This window comes from Trachurus japonicus, chromosome 8 (genome assembly GCF_045865225.1).
Source record: "Trachurus japonicus isolate A0001 chromosome 8, Traja_1.0".
Classification (NCBI taxonomy): Eukaryota; Metazoa; Chordata; class Actinopteri; order Carangiformes; family Carangidae; genus Trachurus; species Trachurus japonicus.
Window position 1 is genome coordinate 11772496 of NC_140914.1, and position 20670 is coordinate 11793165.

Below are 20670 nucleotides of genomic sequence, written 5' to 3' on the forward strand. Positions count from 1 at the left end.
TATTTAAGACTTATATTAACACAAATATATCACTTATTTCTGCTTTAATGAAGGCTTTATTTCAAACATGTGAGTAATATAGCCTATAGCCTATCATATTTAAAGCATTTTAGCTATTTTACTTTACTTTACTTTATTTGTTTATTTAGTCGGGACAGTGAGTGCAAGAGTAGGCTACCCACTGTACACCGGATTTAGCACTGGTGCTAAATTACATCCATAGTCCCCAAAAACTATACAACAATTGACATAAAAAGTCTATAAAGACAGAGGACCAGTAGATAACAGAATAAGTACATTTACATAATACAACTTTGCATGTTTGAAAAGGAGTGGGAAGAAACACTAGCTTATTTAGTCCTACACCTTCTCCATTTGTTTTGCCTACACTTCCTGTGTGTCCTGTTTCTTTTTTTAAATTACATACTCTCAACACAAACAACAACATTGCTTGTGTTGACAATACAAAATAAATAGAATAAATAACAAGTATACAAAATGTAAGAACCTTACCGTGTGTTTGTACCGGTTGGACATTGCCTATGAGCTCCCCCGTCAATCTGTTCCACAATTTCACTCCACACACAGAAATACAAAAGGTTTTCAAAGTTGCGTGAGCATACTGATAATTCAGTTTCATTTCATCACCATCCAGCCCCAGCTCGTGCCAAACCCTATCTACTTGCTTTGTTATTTACAAAGGAAACAGTAAGCAATAACCTGTCATACCAAACTGTCAAATCAAGTTAATGAAACCAAAAGTCATATAATAGCCTATAATAGTCAAGTCAGAAGTGACCACATCATTTACAGTAGAAGTGTCTTCCCTACTCCTTTCATTTAGCCTTTTACTTTCCAGGAATGAATTTGTTTGGACATTTCCGCAGTTTTTCCTTTTCTATCGCACAGAGGGCAACTTTGAACAATGGATGTTATCTTGTTATCTTGTTGACCCGTTTGTCATAGACATTGTTTCCGTCAATTCAATCACATCCATGCTACTCACAGTTTTTTTAAGTCTGAAGTAACCTTTAACTTCTCACTCTGAACTCTCTTTCCTTTCTGGTTCTTTCATTTAGCCTATATATGATTTAATCACCACTGCTGAGTGTCTCACTCCTCTGCTGTAAAGTTGTAACAGTTGTTAATCATTTTACATGATTAAGAAACAAGTGATAAGAAGAATCAAATGAAAAAAAAAAAAAAATACCAAACCGAGCTCAGGGAACCTTGCGCACCTATTTGTGAAGTTACAAATGTATGTATGAATGAATGTACAAAGCAAAAGATAAACTTCTTCCTCAAGATATCCAGAATCTGTTTAAAATGAAGGATTCCAGTTATAACCTGAGAAGACCACTATTATTTGAGAAACCAAAGACTCAAACTACTGTAAAAAAAAAAAAAAATCACTGTCTTTCTGTTAGAGGGGTTAACATCTGGAATAATTGTCCTGAAAATATTAAATTATGCTGTACTCTAGTCAGCTTTAAAAGACTTTATAAGAACAACATAATTTCTTGTTACAGTACGTAAAATTAAGTTAAATGATTTTGTACTATTATGCGCTGTGTACAATTCTTTATTTTGTTATGATCAGAAATGTAAGTGTACTGATTAATTTCAAATGTCTGTAATCTGATCCTTTTGTATTAATGCGTATAATTAAAAAAAAAAAATTAAGGTAAAAGGGGTAGGGGTATATAAGCTTTGGCTTCAACCTACACCCTTTCGGTTATATAAGCTTGATATATACTGAAATAAATAAATTCATTCATTCATTCATTCAATAGTGAAAGTTGCTCTTAACCTGCAGTGAACACAATTAGATTTTTAAAAAGAAAGAGAGTTTATACTTCCATGTCAAGTGAGGACATTATTTTAATTTGCACAAAAGGACAAGAACACAGCAACAAAACACAACAATAATATATTCAGAAATAAATTCATTCTATTTTCTTTCGCTCTTCATAATTCAGTTTCATTTTGTCATGTAGGCTACAGATTAGGTGCATGGTTCAATGAGTGTCTTCAAAACAAGCATAAACACTTAACTTTAGAGCAGCAGACATAGACAAATATACAGATCTGAGTCAGGAGGCAGAGCGCCAGCTGTTTCCCTTCTTCTTCCTTATTTTCATCATTCACCGATTTCTTTTTCAGGTAGAAGCCACCCACAGATTCACAGGTGGACCGTCTGTGGAGGAATTTCTGCCTTTTTACTCCCTCCTTCATTCTAGTGTCTACAGTACATACAAGGTCGGCCCCGGGTCATCATCACCTTTTGTTTATCTCCGGCCTTGTGAGTGTGCAGCCGCTCCGCTCCCATCCGCAGTTGCCGTAGTAACCAAGGTTGCAGCAGGCCTGGTATAGTGAATGAAAGGAGATGTGAACATTTAACATTTAACACAAGGGGCCTTAGAGTCTCAAAGACAGAGCGTGTGCATCATCAACATTGGCAGAACATCAGGGAAGATAGTCACTGTTTATGTATGTGCAGATGCTGATATTCAGCAACACATCTGGAACATAATGTGCTTCAGATTTTGGATGACATAAACCATTAATGTCTAATTGTTCTTTTTTTACCCCCTGGATGTAATCAAAATGAACTAGCACAAATTGGAGCACCTTCTTTTTTCTGCCTTTTGCCAGTGTTGTGTGAATTGTTAAATCCATAATCCTGATGTGAAAACAACAGTACAAAGTTTAGCCAGTCTGCAGCATTGGAACAGACGGCTGTTTTATAATCTATTTTGTGTAACTCAGATATTTCTTTTTTTTTTCACCCCCTGAGCACACTTGCTTTGTTTTTAAATCAACACTGAGGAGGACATAAAGTTTGATACCAACATAATCCTCTGGTTGTTTCTCCGACTGAAACTCATTTTGCCTTTTGTCTTTCCCATTTAGTGTGAAATATGTATTTTGGCATAATTTACAGCCATAATCACATTCACATATTACTCATCCCCACCCTTCTGAGTTGACGCAGATAGCAGTAAAACCTGGGGTTTGTCTCTCTGCTCAGTTCAATGCTCATCTGTGGCTCATCCAGGCTTCAAATTGTTGACATTAAACTTTTCAGACGGGGTGTGTTCAGCTCGATATGATCTTAACGTTGGCCTGATGTTTTGTGGCAGCGGGTCGACTGAGCTGGGAATAATCAGATATGCAGGGATCGAGGGATGTGTCTCCTCATGCAGTGCAGGCATCCTGGCAGCCATAGTGCCTGCCAGGAGGAGGCGCTTATCTCACATTGTGCAGCGGCATCGCTGAAGAACTGAATCAAAAAGAAAACAGAAAAAAAAGGACTGTGAATATGTCCCCCTGTTATCAAAAACCCGGAGCGTGTGTCTTTTGTGATTTAGCTGCCCTGACATTAGCACGTTATGGATGACAATGGAGACCAGCGTGACAGAGCTGAAAATACACCCTGAGAAGCCATAATAAAAAGATGAAAAGCAAAGATATGACACAATTCATGCCATTTCTAGCTCAAGTCTACAATTTGTCTTATAAACAACCTCAGCTGTTAAACTTGCACCCTAACACACTTACAACTTACGGCACTTGGAGTGCTGCTCAGTAAATCATACTGACAATAATGATAGCTACAATGTGTCCCGTGTGTTTGTTTTATAGGGAGATGGTTTGATGTGTTTACTCCTCTGATGTGTTTATTTAAAAGAGGAGAAGACGGATGGGCGGCATGAGTAGATGTCTCCTTGATTATGGAGGAGAAATCTATGTTATTAGAGTGTGATTGTCATAATTATAAGGTCTGGTTGCCTTTGCTTAGTGGAGCTGTAGCCACGCACTGATCAGACGAGACATTAAAGCAGATGTATGATTTTTTTTTCAAGACAAGAAACTGAGGAAAAAAAGTCAAATTAGAGATTAAGTTTCCCAACAAATTGTGAATTACTCAGAATGTGTTCTTCTGAATAAGATATACACCAATCAGTCATGACAGTTACCTTGTGTTATGGCTGTGTTGAGTCCATAGTCAGTCTTTATTGTGTTGAGTCTATAGTCAGTCTATATTGTGTTTAAGCAACTGGGAATGTGTCATGTCAGCAACAGTTACACCTGTTTTGACATTCCTCTGAACTTTAAGAACCCTTTATAATCTACTAAACCATAAAAGGTGCATTTATATTATAGATTCTGTATCTGATTTTTAATGAATTATATTTATATAAACTCTGTCTGTTAAATGTATGTATTTGACTGTTGTTTCTAACTATTATGAACATTGTGGTGTAATTAATGTGTGGACTTATCCTGGCAAGGTCAAAAAGAAAGTTAAAGTAAAGTATTAATACAAAAGTTTATGAATAAATGAGAAGAGTATTTCATTGGACCTGTGTATATTTTATTTTGTAAAGTAAAAATATTCTTATTTATCTGTAGCACCACACATAGTGTTGCAAACACTGAGACCTGAGAAGATGTAGTAAAAAAAAAAAAAGTTAGACGACTTCCTCTAGGAGGCGTTCAGTTTTACAAACACTGGATTAGCCTCTGGCCAATAGTGATGCTCAGGAGATTATTCAAACAGCATCTAAAAAAAGCTCTCCACTCAATGCCCCACTCACACTCACAGAGTGGAAGTGAACAACACTTGGTGTGGAGCTGAGCTGCCTGTTGCATGCCATGACTGGGTTTTACCGGATACTTCTCCTGTTATCTGGTGAGTTTGCTCATTTATTCTCAAGTGCAGCTCCAACTTGTGATGACACGCAGGCTTAAAAAGTAATTTAAAGAGGCAGAGGAGAGTCGGAGCGGAGCAGGTAACAGCCTTGAACAGGAACTTCTTGTGTTTACTTATGTCTGGTGATTCAGTGAGAGTGTTGTTCTAAGGCAGCAAGTGCAAATACACAGAACTGATGATGGTGCTCTGCAGTATTATCCACTGTCTCATCGCTTCAAATCTGAAGCTGGTTGAGGTTCAAACAGTGTGTAGCTTTGATCTTTAAACGCATGCACCTTTATGGATTTCTTAGATCTTGAAACCTGTTAAAAATAGCCAGGACTCACATGTAAATACAAATCAGGATCTAATAGAAAGCTGTGTGACAATCCTGACTTAATGCACATCAAACATATCAGATTAGAAGAACACCAAGCATTTAAAAAAAACAAGAAAACTCAGGTTTGTTTCCGTGGATAAAGCCGAGTTTGTTCCTCTTCTTTTGTTGTGTTTTGCTCTTTGCAGTGGCCGTGGCCTCTGTGGCAGCACGCAGCTCCCAGCGCACAAAGAGAGGGTTAATCGAGCTGGCCGGGGTCATCAAATGCAGCACGGGCAGATCAGCTTTGGCTTACATGATGTATGGATGCTACTGTGGCCTGGGTGGTCAGGGCTGGCCCAGAGACAAGGTCGACTGGTGAGGCAGCAATTACAATCACACTCCTCCCCAATACTGCATGCCTGATAACAGTGTGTGTCAAAATGTAAACACTCTATATATGGCACCCACCTATACATTATATGGTGCCAAAGATATAATTCAGCCTCCTCTGGTGGTGTTTTAGCCCTCTACTCTGGGGCTGGTGTGTGCAACATGATTCCCTCCTCCTGGATGCCTTTGGTTCCTCCCAGTCATCCTACATCCTCATATGTGCGCACAGTTTCCGTCTGTTAATGAGACGAATGACCACAAAATGCTGCGCGATGGGATGGTAGGGTGGGAATAATGGTCAAATTCAGCAGACTCACACGCTCCATTGGTTGCTTCAAAATAGGCCCAAAAAATTCCACACCCAAATCCTAATTGCCGTCTCCTTCTTTTTCCTCCACCTCCGCCGCAAGACACTGAACCCCCGCAAACCAGTTAACTGCTAACTATCTGTTGAGAAAACTCATGTGGTTGATCCTACCCTGCCTTTAAAATAGCAGTGGTGTGACTCAAACCACACCGCTCTGACTATACCCCCCTTACTGCTGTCTTGACCTTGTGTGCAGGCTGGTGTTTTGACTGGTGCAGCCTTCAAAATAAGACACACATGTGCTGTTATTATGTAACTTTTACTTTTTTTTTTATTATACATAGGTGTTGCCACAGACATGATTGCTGTTATGGAGATGCAGAACGTTACGGCTGCTACACCAAAACAGACCAGTATCGTTGGACGTGTGAGGACAAGACACCTGAGTGTGGTATTACTTTTTCCTTTTTAATTTAATGCATTTGACTCTAAATGAAACTGGTTCTTCTCTTTAGTGGTTGCACATGGAAATGTGATGTTTATCTGTGCTATATAACACAATGAAATGGTTAAATCTGAAAACTATGAGCAGTAACAGTCAGCACATTGGGTGGGAACCTGGGTGTTTTTATTTCATGGTATTTTAAGATCCTGTAAACCACTGCGATTTATCAACAGAAAGCTTAATGAGCTTTACACGATAAAGTACCAAGAATAGTGGGTTGTTTGTGGTTGTTCTTTAAATAAATCAATGTGAAAACAGTGTATAATATTCATAATTGCTCGGTTCTCAGGAGGTTTCTCTCATTTCCCAAGGAATTGCACCAAATCGACCATTAGGAAGCAAAATTAACATTAACAAGTCACAATATTGGATCACAACTACACATTTCACATTGTTAATGGGGAACACACACAAAAACATGTAATGTTTTGTCAAAAAAAATCAATTTTGCGGCTTGTCACTGAAAAAAAGACGTGTGTGTTCTTCGTTGCAGAGGATTTGAACGACAGATGTGAGAAGATGCTGTGTAAGTGCGACAGAAACGCGGCCAAGTGTTTGAGAAAAGCACCCTTCATCCGAAAATACGCCGTATGGCCAGACTTTATGTGTGGATACGAACACCCAACGTGTAATATTTACTGACGCAATAAATGCATCCACATGTCCTGTGTGCCTTCTGTAAATACAAGTAAAAAAAAACTGTTTTAATTTACATCACTTTCAGGTTCTTTTTTTATTATTATTATTGAATTACAAAGGTTTTACAGCAAATAAACTCCTGATGTTTGCCAAACGTGACAGTGTGGAGAGTGGTGCTGCTTACAGCGGCTCGGACCAGGGTCAAATGTTAATCAGTGAGGGACAGAGGCTCCTCACAGCAGCAGGATTTGTTGAAACACTGAAGGGCAGCGCCCACCTGAAGCTGAGTCCTTGTGCCCTGGTAAATGTCCCTGACTAAACTTCACTGCACTCTAAAAATAAAGCATTGGGACATTTATTGAGCTAATAGACAAACTGAGGGTTTTCTGCTTTTCTATTTAAAGCCTTGTTTTTTTAAAGTATGAAATTCATTTTTATTTCTGTGTCACTGTAACTCAGCAAATGTTTACTTAGAAAGCCAACAAACCAATTCAGACCTTAAACTGTTGCATGTAAAGAAACAAATTAAGTTTTTTTTTTGCTCCTTTTATGGTTGTGAAAGCATCACATCATGGTCACAGATTGTTGTGTTTAAAAAAAGAACTTATGGAGTCTACAGAATAAGATGCAGTCACTGGATTGTTATAAAGTGAACTCATACTCTTATACTAAGATTATGACCAGGGTGTGAGAAAACCTGTCATGTGCATGATCTCATTGGCTGCTTTTTAGTGAGGGAAGCAGGAAATTGCCCGGTCTCTATTATGTCCAGATATTTCCTGTAGATGGTGCCACATTCACAATCACAAATCTTGAAGCCCAGTGATAAAACAGGAGCCCATAGGATTTATGGATGCACACTCAGACAATGAGAGTCTGTGCTTAGAAATCATCGCTGACATTGATGTTATTTTGATCAGAGAACTGATTCTATTTACTGACCTGCCTGGAGATGAGGCGCCTGTAACTATATGGCTTTAAATGTCTGAGATGCAGCACATCTTTGGGTTTGGTTTGGATCTGACGCGCAGTAAAACGGCTATCACTGTCATGCCTGTAATCAAAACCCTCCCAGATGTTGCTGCTTTCTTGAGCTTTTCCGCTCCTCCTGAGCCCCGTCTACGAGTTCACCGAGTAAAAACACAGTTTCTTTGTTGAACCAGTGCAGGATCATGAGCGCGGACTGAAATGGGAGATGATGCTGCTGCAGTGTCCAAAAGCCCAGGACTGGAAATAAGTATCTGGGTCATGGCCCACAAACACTTGCCTGATTGTGTCCAGCCTTCACAGGGTATGAGCTCTGAAGTTATGGAAGTCAAACACTTGGCAGACAGAGCAGAGAAAGTGCACCATTTACATAGGTGGTTTATTTCATTTAAAATTATTTAAACATCTTGTGCTGGATAAGAAGAAAGGAAAATGCACAGCATGTTTTCCTTGTGCTAAAATTTTAAAATAACTTTTTAAATGTTCCTTGACTGTGGTGCAGAGTGGGTCAGTGCTGCAGCTCTGAGTTCATGAGACCAGAAACTGAAAACCTGCTTAACAGTTACCACCATCTATCCACCATTCCTGATAACAATCACAGGACTTTCCATTCAAGTCCAGCCCAGTTATCTGCCTCATGAACTCCTGAAACTTCTGAGACTGTTTTGAAAGCAGCCTGGATCCCGGTGCTGCCTGTGAAGGTTGATGAGGCTTTTCCCCTCAGAGTGGTTTTCTGAGAACACACTGCTCTCGTCTGTTCCCGCTGCCTTGAAGCCTCATTTCAGTGGTTCCAGCTCTTGACTTTGCCGTTAATCTCTCTGTTGCCCCAAATGTACTATTCCCAACTGTCTTCATCATAGATCCTGTCTATTTGAGTCTGATATAACTTTAAAAACACCTTCATAACCTTCATAAGACCAAACCCATCTCTCTGCCTCTACCGACTTGAAGGTTAGGAAAGTTCACTTCGTCCAGACTCTGTGCCCAGGGGTGGGGTCAGAGTGTTGGCCGACGGTGGCACAGGCCTGAACCAGAACCTCTGTATGAGGTCAGTCCAGGAAAGTCAATTAAATAGCAGCTCAACATTACAGAATGACCTCAGAGAGACACGTGCTGGAAACAAAGGACGACACAAAACGGCTCCAAAGAGACATAGCATGACTAAGAAGAGAAAAATCAACCAGAGTATGATACAATCTACTCCAAAGAGACAGACAACGTAACCACAAGACACACAGCAAAACACAAAATGAGATACAAATCTGCCACAGTTGTAAAACAACAATTTCTTCTCCTATTCAGGAATGGTTGTAGGGTATTTGGAGTTACAAATAGCTGCTATTTGATGATATTATGTCTTGTGTCTTGTTACTTTATTTTTTAGTGTCAGTGGTGACCTTGATATTTCTTTCATTGCGACACACTTTAGTAGGACATTGTCAGTGCATTTCATCTAGATTTTGCCATGATACTCCAGAGATCAAAACTGACTTGCTGACCCCCATATTATCATTTCTGGGGAAGCGTCGAGCTCCTGCAGAAGTCTGGCGTTAGAGGAAGTGCAGGTTGTCCATCCTACTGCATGACAGCGTGGTTGTCACAGTGAATGAGCCCACTCTTTAATCCCTGCCGGGTGAGTTGACAGAACCGGTTCCACGCTAATTGCGTCCTTTAATCAACTGTTTTGCTCCCCAGCCGAGAGCCAGATGGCACACAATGAAGTCTTGGCTTTAACAGAACAAACATAAACCATAGCTATCATGTGCGGACTGAAGTATGTACATTAGCAATATTTGATTTGGATGCCTTTATAGCTATAGAAGTCCGGGAATACCATGTATACGCTTTGTTTGTTTGTTCTTTAAATTGTACATTAGGTAATTAATTAATAACAAGCAAAGCAGGATATGAATGGACAACATTCCCCTGCATTTATTGAAAAAAAAAATCTCCTTTGAGCTCAGAGTACTGCTGCCCACACAAAGGAGAAAATCAATGTGTGTGCAGCCCACAGCAAACTTGGACCTGCTGCTAATACACCGCATGTTACAGACTCTTTTGTCTTCCTCCTCCCAGTCTTTTTATTTTATTTTATTATATACTGCTCTCAAGTGGTATTAAATTAAATAAGAAATAACAAAGAAAGTCCAGCAGTTCAACCACAAAAGAAATATTTATGTGGATAAAATATTTAACCTCTCACCAGTAAATATTTAAAGGGAGAAGACACAATATTAGAGCTTGTTATGTGTAATGATCAGTGATGATTATGAGTATACCAATGGAAAGAGCAACACATATGCTGTGCAGAATGTGATCTGTCTCTAGTTAAGCCTTTAGACCAGTGCTACAGGCTGATACACAAAGGTGTTTTTATACAGTGTGATTTGGGCATCATCTGTCATTACCTGATGATTCCACCAGAGGGCTGAATTTACACTATTTTATGAGATGCTCAAGAAAAGGCAGCAGCCAGAGGACGCCCTCGGGTGCTTGGAGACAGGATGGCGACGTGTGGGGAATAATATGGTCGAAAAGCATTTGAGAATGAAGACGAAAGAATCTTAGTTTTCCTTCGAGCAACCCCATCTGGCCAATTAGGTCTAATATTCAATGCATATGCAAATTTCATATTATGTTGTTTCATAATTGAAAAATATGCTGTGTTTTTTTAAAAACCATCTAGGAGAAGTAAATCTGTTTCCCCAGGCCTCCGTCACATGGCCCCTTCTGCTACTGAAATGTGGGGGTAAAGGCAATAAAAGTACGACTATTTAAAACATAAGGAATGCAGACACTTATTCTGCCGCTATATATGGAATTTAAAGAGCAAGTGTGAACGTCAAAGCTATGTAGGAGGCGACTGACAATTGCTTTCCTATGCTTGTTGGAGGAAATGTTCTGTGTGTCACTCATTTTCACTGATGTGAGATGGTATCATCGTGCTCATGTAGGCACAGTATATACTATACTATACATATACTTTCGAGATGATGGAGCCTATTCCAGCAGATACAGGGCAAGGACAGAGGCTACGCCCTGGATATATCATCAGTCTGTCACAGGACCAGCATAGATCTCACATACTCATATTCACACTTATGGGTTATTTTCCGTACAGTGTGCATGTCTTTGAATTGTGTAAAAAACAAAACAAAGCAAAAAAAACAGAGAACCTTGAGAAAACTCACACAGGCACAGGAAGAACATGCAAACTCCACACAACCTGAGTCTGGGGATCAAACGATAAACAGCAAGTACTTTCACTTATATACGCTTCTTGTATTATGAGAATAGTGTTTTTTTGTTATCATTGATGCAGTCCATAAAAGAAATCATTCAGGTTGCCATGGAGATAGGATGACGTCACTACCGTGGCAGCTTCCTGAAGTCAATTGTGATGGCCTTGGCTGCATGTTACATAGCCTCCTGTATGACCCATTCATTTGTATTCATGTGAAAAATAATAGTGTGTATCTTTCTGAGTGGATATTCTTGTAAACAACCTGCTTTGCCTGATTCTTTCCGACAACATGAAATTATCTTTCACAGTCAACATCAGACCTTCATGCATTAGATTTGTTTACACAGCTCCTTGTGTCAAAAAGTTAAAAATAATAATACAAATTTTATGCCATTGTGACAATTTTGCCCATCAACCAACTGTTTCACAAGGGGTCACTTGGACAGTTGGAGTATGATGATACGCTGCTTCATCATGAACCAGATATGAATCATTGATGATGCTGCGACGTGGAGTGTTACCCAGGAAACTGCACTGGTCCGCCACATTGGTGTCAGCTGAGTATGCATAATTACGGTGTGATGTGAAAACATATTTTCACAGGAAATAAATAAATAAAGAGGGGAGTACATTTATCCTGAACTGCGGCAATCAGCTGTTTCAAAACATAGCAGCTGTGTTTCAAGGAAATATACTTTCAAAATCATGCATGGAGCAGCAGCAATTTTCAATCACACCATGATGCAAAACAACCAAAATAACTTAGATGCAAATCAATGTATCTCTATAATTTCTTTCAGACAGTAGGCCTATATTTCAAAATCAAAGGTGCATATGTAAAACTACTAAAGCAAGTATTTGTATGCAGCATCCCGAGTCATCCTTTAGTTTGTGAAACTTTGCCAAAATTTGCTTTTTAATACATCATGAAGTATTGTGGAGCAGTGTTGTCCATTTGAAACAATTACAACACTGTATACAGCCCTCATCTGGGCTGAAAATCTGCTCTGAGTGGAGTTAGGAAAGAGCATTAAACTAAAATCAAGCCTGTGTCTTATATTGTGTTAAATGAGTGGATCATTGCGATGCAGGCTTTTGTGTGAAACATTGACATCTTGTGGAGCTCCTGCTGCACCACAGCTAACTTCTTTGTCTTGACCATGACATGGATAGGAGTGGTACAAGAATTAAAATGTAGCCTATTGTTTTCTGTCCCATCAAAACCGTTGAGGAAACAGCAGCCTAATACTCTTGACATGATTTATGAATGGTGTTGCTGTGACTGGTGTCTGAAAGAGTGGAGTAGATTGGATCTATTTTTTTTTTAACTGAGAGAGAGGATAGGGAGCCTGACAGTAAAAGGCACGGACGGGGTTCGAACCCGCGATCTTCGGTTTACGAGACCGACGCCTTACCACTTGGCCACCGCGCCTGCGCCCTGCTTCTCGACACAATGCAATATATTCACCGGTTAGTCATGTTTTCAGTGTTTCTATTCAACCAGCGCAAGATTTCATGACGAATTGTTGTCTCGCGCACACCGCCATGGCTCGCGGTCCTTCCTCCACGCGCACACAGGCCGTAGAAGCTGTTTAGTTTACAAACGGCAGTATATCATTAGGACACACGGGGGCGCTGCTGCCCATCACGTGAGAACAATGGCCTCCAGTCTGAAGCAGGTTGCAGCAGTGAGCGGAGGTCGCAGCTCTCCTGCTGCTGCTGTTAGCAACAAAGAAGCACAAAGAAGGTGAGGTCCCACTGAGCTTCCTCACGCCTCACTTTGTTTGATTTGAAGTGTTGGTGTTTCTGCAGCCAAGTTTTCTGCAGAAACCAAAGGTGGCGCTGCTTACACGCTGTATAATGACGACACAGTCACAATGCAAAGTAAGTAGTGGGATATGATAGGGATAGACAGCAGCATCTGCACAGTGCACCAAGCTTATAAATCTCATGGCGCTTACGCTATAATGTTGAGTCTTTTGTCGAAACAGTGTTGGAAAGGTGTTAAATCACCTGTGTGATCACTTGGGAGGGGGCGCTGCTAGCATGGTGTGTGGTGCTGCTATACAAAGAGGCCTAACCTCAGCCATATGTAAATGGTTGGCAATGAAAGGAAATTCAATGGGTCACTTAATATGATGAGAAAATTATAATTCAGTAAGGCTACCACCATGTATGAAAATTTATAATAGCCTACTGAGATTATGGCGGGTGTTCATGATGATAGTTCAAGTGGAATCTACATAGCTGGGTGAGGAAAAACCAAATGCAAAACAATGCAGTCAAAGTTTACAGGAGAAATCATGGTCTAATAATTCTGCCTGAGAAAAGTGAGAGGGAGGAAGGGGTCAGATCTTCAGGGGACCATAGATACCTAAACTAAAATGAATTTATGACAATCTGCAGCACCTTCTGAATGTTTTGCTGTAAAAATCAGAATTGAGCAGATTGAGTGGGAACTTGCATAGCTAATCACTATGAGAACCAGTAAGGCTGCTTGTAATTCTTTTCTCAGCAATACAATATGCATGAAGCCAGACTGCAGCTTTTCACTGTCTTTCTTTTCAAAACATCAAAGATGAATACCAGCCCGAGGGGCTTTATTTTTTCTTTTTTTCCCTCCCTTTTTTTTGGATCAGATATCCTAGAGGCTGTTTGAAAAATGAATAAGACTCATTTCCATTGGGAATGAGTTAGCAGTGAAAATCACAGATGTGGAGTATTCACCTTGACCTGCTTAGAGCACATTGTCAGCACATGGACCAAGACAGGAGCTCCTCCTGAATAAAGCACATAGACGGATTTAATTCGCAGCCCCTTGAAATGTGACCAGTATTTCGCTCCAAGTCCAGTCTCGCTTTAGTGAAGCTATCCACAACTTAAAACAATAGGTGAGATGATGTTAATAGCTCATCTTTATACATGAAGACATTAACCGACAGTTGTGCTGTTTTTTTGCTGGCTTGTGGTTGATAATTGATTGTAGTTACAGACAAATTCATGAATATACACATTTTTCTACTGTATTTGATTAGTGATGCCATTTCTAGGCATCAGATGCTGCTTCAGACTGGTCATGCAATCATTGGGTGGTTATATGGTGTCACATCAGTCCTCTTGAGTAAAACATCTGTTTCTGACACTGTGTTTACAGCCTGCGTTGTAGTTTTCATGGCCGTCCTCTTTTGATTGACTGAGACAATGTTGCTGCTGGTCTGGTGACTTTTTCATTCATGAGCTCTTCATTCAGCTTCATCATATTAAGTTTGCCTGCTGCTGATTCACCACTGGCCCACACAACTTGAAGTAATGAGTGAATTAATTCCTCTCTCAAGGCAGATTTGTGCAGCAGTGTCACATGTCTTTCCAAGAAATCACTCCACTAATTTATTTACAAGAAGGGGGGGGGGGGGATACCGTGCTGCTTTTATCAGCTTATGGCATTAAAGGTTTGGGATTTTGACCTGTGTTACTGCTGTCAACATAAAGTAAAGGAATGTCGAGTATATGTTTTTAAACTATTTCTTTCTTTTCAGGGGCAAATGCATGGAAAAGACACAATTATTGCAACATCCTGCTTTTGATGACGGCAATTGTTGCAGGAAAACAATGAGACTCAAGGTAAAGCATATGTAAATCAGCATTTTCTTTGTCATTGTCATATGAAACATTAACAAAAGGACAAATGACTCCATCTGAGCTCTATTTTCTATAGAGAATGTATGTTTGTTCTTCTTGATATTTAGCTTTTATACTAACCATGCATAGTGTAAGTCTTCTGATGTCTTTGAGTTACCATCCATGATTAAATAAGAAAAGCACCCTTGAGTGAATCTTGCAGTTTCCGGCACATTTTATAATTGATTCTTTTTAGGAGCTCTACTTTTTTATATCATAAACCCCTGCAACATCTTAACCTGAGAGATACACTATGTTCCAGTCACATGGATCTGGGGCATTTTTGTTCATGTGGGGAACACCAAGCATCTCACTCCCTGAGAGAATAATAGGTATTACTGTAGCATCTATTTAATTATTTATTGGTGTATTGCTCTGAAAAATCATCTTATTTTGCTGTGCTCACTCCTGCCTCCCCTGAAGCTGTGAGAATTTTTTTTCTTTTTTTTCTGTTGAGCAGACTTTGTCTGTACAGAGCTCAGGCTTTTGTTATGTAAACAAGAGTGAGACTGTAGTAGATTTGCTTTGTCTGAATACTGATTTCTGACCAGCAAAATGATGCACTGCACAAATGTAGTAAGCCTCTTGTTGCTGCTTTATACATGCATTTCGGTTTGCATCTTAGTGTAGCCATGTTGGTTTTGTATTATTAGGCGTGTTTACTTATTCTTAAAATAATCAGATTTATTTCTGTGAGACATCCCGAAGGCAGTGTTTTCTAACAATCTAAATGTAATTATCTAGATTGTGTAGTTACTGCCACAAAAATTGAAAATAGTCAGGCAGAGTAGGTGCTTGATATATTTTACATCCATAATTCAGTTCAGTTTCCATGGTAAAGCAGCACAATGATGTCAAAATCTGCATTGGAAAACTGATCAACAACCACAACTAAGATTAAACATAGAGATGATGTTTACTGTGATGAATTAAATCACTATAACAAGTATCAAATGTCATAAATGATTAGCCATATTGAGTGTAGCCTACTTGCACATATTCAATATCATACTAATGCCATTTCACACTGTCACAAATATTGCATGGCAGCTATAATGAGGAAAACCAATGCTATGTTTCTTTTTTATTTTACATAGCTTCAAAACTTTATCAACCATTCACACATCTCACCAGAACATCTCTACACCTCCGCAGGTACAGTCAATCACTTCTTGCTTTTGATTCAGATTCATATTATGTATCATTAGGCGGCCATCTTACTTTTAGACAGAACCAGGCTAACTGTTTTGTGCTAGCAAAGGGCTACTAGTGTAAAATTACCTATAGCAAAGAACATTAAGGAAATAATAATTTAGAGAGAGGCTCGAGAACAACATAGCATTTTAAACCTACTGAGGGAGCATTATCGGTATAATCTTTTAATTTATTTTAATGTTATTGCAGTTTTGCTACAGCTACAGAGTGTGCTGTGATAAACTTGTATGAAATCATTCTTGAGCTAGACCAAATGCTATCAGCTAAATAATGATAATGTTATCATTAACAATATTAATGCTGTCCATCTGAAGAACATTATCAGCCATCCTCATATCATTCTGATTATTTGATCAGATTTATCTCTTTGGTATCTTGCTCTTTATCTTATGATCTCTCATAGTCTTTTGCCACTTTCTGGCTTTGTCTGAATATAATGGTAAAATACTTGCATGTTTGTACAGATCTCTGACAAGTTCAATTCTGGAAATAAAATGTGCTTTAATGCATCACAATTTAGGCAAATGCAGAAATGCAGGTGTCGGCCAATGCTGTGGGTCTTTGGTGGCGCAGTGTGAGAAGAAAATTGGTCATTGTGAGAGGGGTATGCTGGATCTGACCCTGGTCACAACAAGACATGCAAGTGTGAAATCCAGTTGAAAGGTAAGCAGCTGATGAAGCTACATAACAAAAGCAATATCATCTCTCCCCCTTTCTCCAAAATTTCTCCCCCGTTCTTTGAATTCGTCTCATTCACTGGGCTGTTTTCACAACTTCATAGAGCAGATGTAAGTTTTAATAAAATATCTTGTGACACCGCTGAAAGCATCGGTAACTGCAATGTGTAATGTCTAAGAATCTAATTTGATTTGGCGCAATGCTGCTTAGTTTATGTTTCCATTTTTTTTTTCTGTTGCTTAATGTGTACGGAGCAATTAGGTGCACATCACTCATGCCTGTTGGGTACGTTACCATAGCTACAATACGATTGTGCAATCATCTGGTCCTTGTTTCCTCCAATAGGGTCGCACGGCTGAAGCTGCAATATAAAGTAAAGATGCTCATCTTTCAGCAACAGACTACTAAGAATCAGAAACAGGTTCTTGAGTGTGAAAAAGTATTGCAGAGTGGCAGACAGGGGACTGCGCCCAGTCATGGCGGACCACAGACACAAGATACGACGAGCCGCACAGCAGGAGAGGAAGGTGAGAGCATCTACCATTTTGAAATTCAACTCCTCTTATTGTCCGTTGAAAGAGTTTGGCGGAACAAAACAGTGGCGGTAAACAAGATACGCCTTTACGTTAAAGCTTTGGATGTCAAAAGGGAGCAGGGGGAACAATAAGAAAGTGTCATGTTAAATGAAATGCATTAGTTAGATGAGAGCAGACGGACAGAGTCTGCTCATACTTAGAAATGTATTGCGAGGCTGCACGGGTCACATTTAGTTAGAAATGGTAAGATCAAAGAAGTGCAGCTCAGCTTTGTATAAAAGGAGCTTGTTTTTATTCTTACGATACATGTAACAGGAGAGCTGGAAATGGAAAAAAAACAGTCAAAACTGTCTTTTTTTGTTTAAATTATCAAAATCTCTAGTAGACAAATTTACGTTGTTGAAAGTAGTTATACAGATGTGGCCTCAATCAAAGAGAGCTTCAAATGCCATCAATCAGAACATCTGAGGAAAAGATGCATTCAGGGACAATCACGGAAGAGCTTTGAGGCCAGTTTTGTTGAAATCAAAGGCCTGGGTGCTGAAATATTTTTTTTGCGAGCTATCCATATCATTCTGGGAGAAATAAATGTGGTCAGTTAATCTCCGGCTTGGAAAAGGACAACAGCCAATGCAGCATGTTCAAGCTGCCCCCCTACTGGGCGGCCCATGAGCCTGTCGATATGGTGGTTTGATGTTGGATGGAAAATAAGAACCCCCCACAACAAACAGAGAGAGGGCTGGAACAGAGAGACTGGAACAGAGAAAGAGAGGGTAGAAAGGGAAGAACCATCGACAGATGGACTCTGTTGTGATTAAAGATGGCGGCAGTCTTTACTGCAGACTACGAAGGACTACACTCGATCCATAGAAAAGCGGTGGGAGTAGTCTGCGATTCAGCACTACAAAACCAAGAAGCACACAGTAAGGTACATCAGCAGGTACGTCTGCTTTTCAATCTCTGAGGATGAAAACTACGGTTACCAGTAACTTTCCTTTGTATTGTTTATCGTTCTATTATGTCTCATCGGTTTTCATGTCAGTGCCATACTGGTTTTGTTGTGTCCTCCTTCTCATCAAAACCAAAGCACATCATTTGATTTGACCACTGAATGTGCATCCCATGACCAGACTACTGAAGACCCCGATAGACTGAGAGCTTAAATTAATTTGAATGTCTTCAAGCCGGCAGATGTCTGACAATGTACTTTCGCCATTTGGTACGTGGATACGGATGTATGTCTTTGGTATTATGTCACCGTAGGAAATATAGGCCCTTTTTTAATACGATTTTTTCCCCTTCTTGTGGGAATATGGCGCTGTGGGAGCTAGAATATCCAGCAAAATAAACTAAAGTCTGAAAATTGCTCAATCCTCTGTGCCTAATCCAGTCCAAGGCTTGTTAGTCATGATATATTCAGCCAGGACAAAGGACATCAGCAGGACTCCAGAATACATTCTCTGACAGTCGTTTGATATGACTATCCAGTTCCTATCCTATTTCAGAACTTAAAACAAACAATGGATGGCTATTATATTCCTGTCACACTTTTATTAAAACCCTGATATCTATATAACTCAAATCAATGGTTCTGGTTTTGTCTACAGGTCCTATACATAATGTACATATCTAGTGTATATATATGTATTCCCTTTTTAGTTCTGAAAAATGTCCTTATTGTTTTTTCTTTTGTTCTTTTTTTAACTTTCTGTGAATTCTTTCAAGACAGCCAATTTGGGAAAAAATATAGAAATCTCTATTGTGTGGGCTCAGAATGGGAGCATTCATTTAAACGTCTTAATGGGCTTTTGTTCATCAGAGAGTCCTCAGCAGAGATAAGCCTATTTCAGCCAAGGCCTACAAGGGAATCTAAATCCACACTGACAGGTGGAACAAAAGACGTCTGAAAGGGCTGAATCGGGAAACATGAAGTTGTCCTCCGCTAACACTTTAACTGCAGCAGGATGTTCAAGAATTTGAAAGTATTTTAAAAGTTGAGAATAATGTTTAAAAGGCAGCTTTGAAATCATCCACATATTTTTGTTCATCCTCCTGCTTCAGGAGCCATGATTGGATTACTATGGGAGGAAAGCCACAAAATGGTGAATTTGCATTTTTCCATAACTAGAAATTTGTTTGAATGATGAATGAAAACGCAGAGGAATTAGCAATAAAACGCCCTAGTGCTCACTAAAGGCTTTAATTGAAACTATTCTGTCACAGGAAGCAGCTTTTGCATATAGGCATTAGCTGATTTCACAAATAACCATCTCTGCTTCATACAGTTACACCTCAGAGCTGAACAGAGACACGTCTTCCATTGTTCCTCTGTCTGCTGAGCTGCTCCACTGGGCCAGTTGCTTAAGGGCTCCTTTTTGTAGTTGTTGAGCAAGGGGAGAGTATTTTTCATTCGCTCTCCCCACTCAGATGTTTCTATCCCTTCAAAAGATTCAAATGACCACCCTTCTGGCCATAGGATGTCTTGATCTAGTATTACAGGAACTCTACTCCACTGAAACCGCAAAATATATGTGAATGAAGGAAGTTTATTTAAATAGGAGGCCATTATCCCTGATTATTGCAAAACTGGGGGAAAAGGTCTATAAAAGTTTATCGTAACATTTTGAAATGCAGATTTTTATTGCTGCGGGGAGTAGAGTAATGTTCTTTGGTAAACTATTGATTGTCCTATTGCTATTTATACCTATGTTATAATAAATTTAGTTTATTTACAGTCATATGTATCATACTTAGGGATGGGGATGTCTTGTCCTCCATGGTGTAGATCATCAATAATAGTGTTGCGCCAGTGCTATTTAAAGATTACAGTGCATATAAGTGTAAATAGTGTAACCTTGAACCTTTGAGTGTGAGTCGTCTCATCACTTGACTGATGAAACTTTGATTACTTGTGGTTGTGCAGCCCTCTGAAGCCACGTCTGCTCTGTGTTATAGTTTTGTAGCTGCTGGTCTGGAGACGCTTTCATTCACTTCACACTGCAACAATTCTCACTTGGTCGTTCCAGCTCTTTAATTAGCCTCATCATATTAAGTTAGGCAGCTGATGATTCACTATAGGCCCAGACACCTGGAAGTAATGAGTGAATTAATTCTTCTCTCAGGCTCTAAACTACTGTTTTATGTCTAATCAGATACAAAGTCTAAAGCACTGATGTTAAGTAGTAATTGTCTCCACTAGTTTGTCTTTTGTACTAGTTATAAAACAGAAAGTCGGTCATCTTGGGTGCTGCTCCAGGTTTGATTGTGTCTAGTCTTTGTGTGTATTTCTAACGGCAACACTGTCAGGAGAGGGTGAGAGGGAAAGATTTCCTCTCTTTCAAATGGTTATTTTCAGGAAGCCACTGTTGGGAAAACCTAGTTTCAGTAGAGGGCACCATGCTGCTTTATAACGTATGGCATTAAAGGTTTGGGAGTTTGACCTGCGTTTCTGCACTGATAATGAAATGTTAGCCACA

At 39.5% G+C, this 20670-nt stretch overlaps 2 protein-coding genes and 1 non-coding gene across 7 annotated transcripts in view; 2 read left to right on the forward strand and 1 right to left on the reverse strand.

Moving 5' to 3' along the window:
• Positions 1-4531: 4531 nt before the first annotated feature.
• Positions 4532-6983, forward strand: pla2g10 (phospholipase A2 group X). Its single transcript, XM_085785392.1, has 4 exons — positions 4532-4696; positions 5222-5390; positions 6057-6163; positions 6711-6983. The coding sequence occupies exons 1-4, from the start codon at positions 4660-4662 to the stop codon at positions 6857-6859; spliced, it is 462 nt and encodes a 153-aa protein (XP_085641518.1). The 5' UTR covers positions 4532-4659; the 3' UTR covers positions 6860-6983.
• A 5464-nt stretch (positions 6984-12447) lies between these two features.
• Positions 12448-12519, reverse strand: trnat-cgu (transfer RNA threonine (anticodon CGU)). Its single transcript has one exon. It is a non-coding gene; the product is annotated as a tRNA-Thr (tRNA).
• A 2120-nt stretch (positions 12520-14639) lies between these two features.
• axin1 (axin 1) overlaps positions 14640-20670 on the forward strand; it is a 37632-nt gene continuing 31601 nt past the window's right edge. Inside the window, exons 1-3 of one of the 5 annotated variants that reach the window (XM_085783836.1) lie at positions 14640-14708; positions 16501-16643; positions 17004-17185. The gene's annotated coding sequence lies outside the window, so the exon portion shown is untranslated. Of the gene's footprint in view, positions 14709-16500; positions 16644-16909; positions 17186-17613; positions 18135-20670 lie in introns of those variants that run through there. The other 4 variants (XM_085783831.1, XM_085783837.1, XM_085783833.1 and 1 more) reach the window with 4 other exon arrangements.

Excerpts from the sequence above, each read along its gene's own strand:
- pla2g10 (XM_085785392.1), top strand. The coding sequence starts at position 4,660 with ATGACTGGGTTTTACCGGATACTTCTCCTGTTATCTG. Across the intron at positions 5,391-6,056 it reads CCCAGAGACAAGGTCGACTG|GTGTTGCCACAGACATGATT; the intron begins GTGAGGCAGCAA and ends TATTATACATAG. Across the intron at positions 6,164-6,710 it reads GGACAAGACACCTGAGTGTG|AGGATTTGAACGACAGATGT; the intron begins GTATTACTTTTT and ends TCTTCGTTGCAG.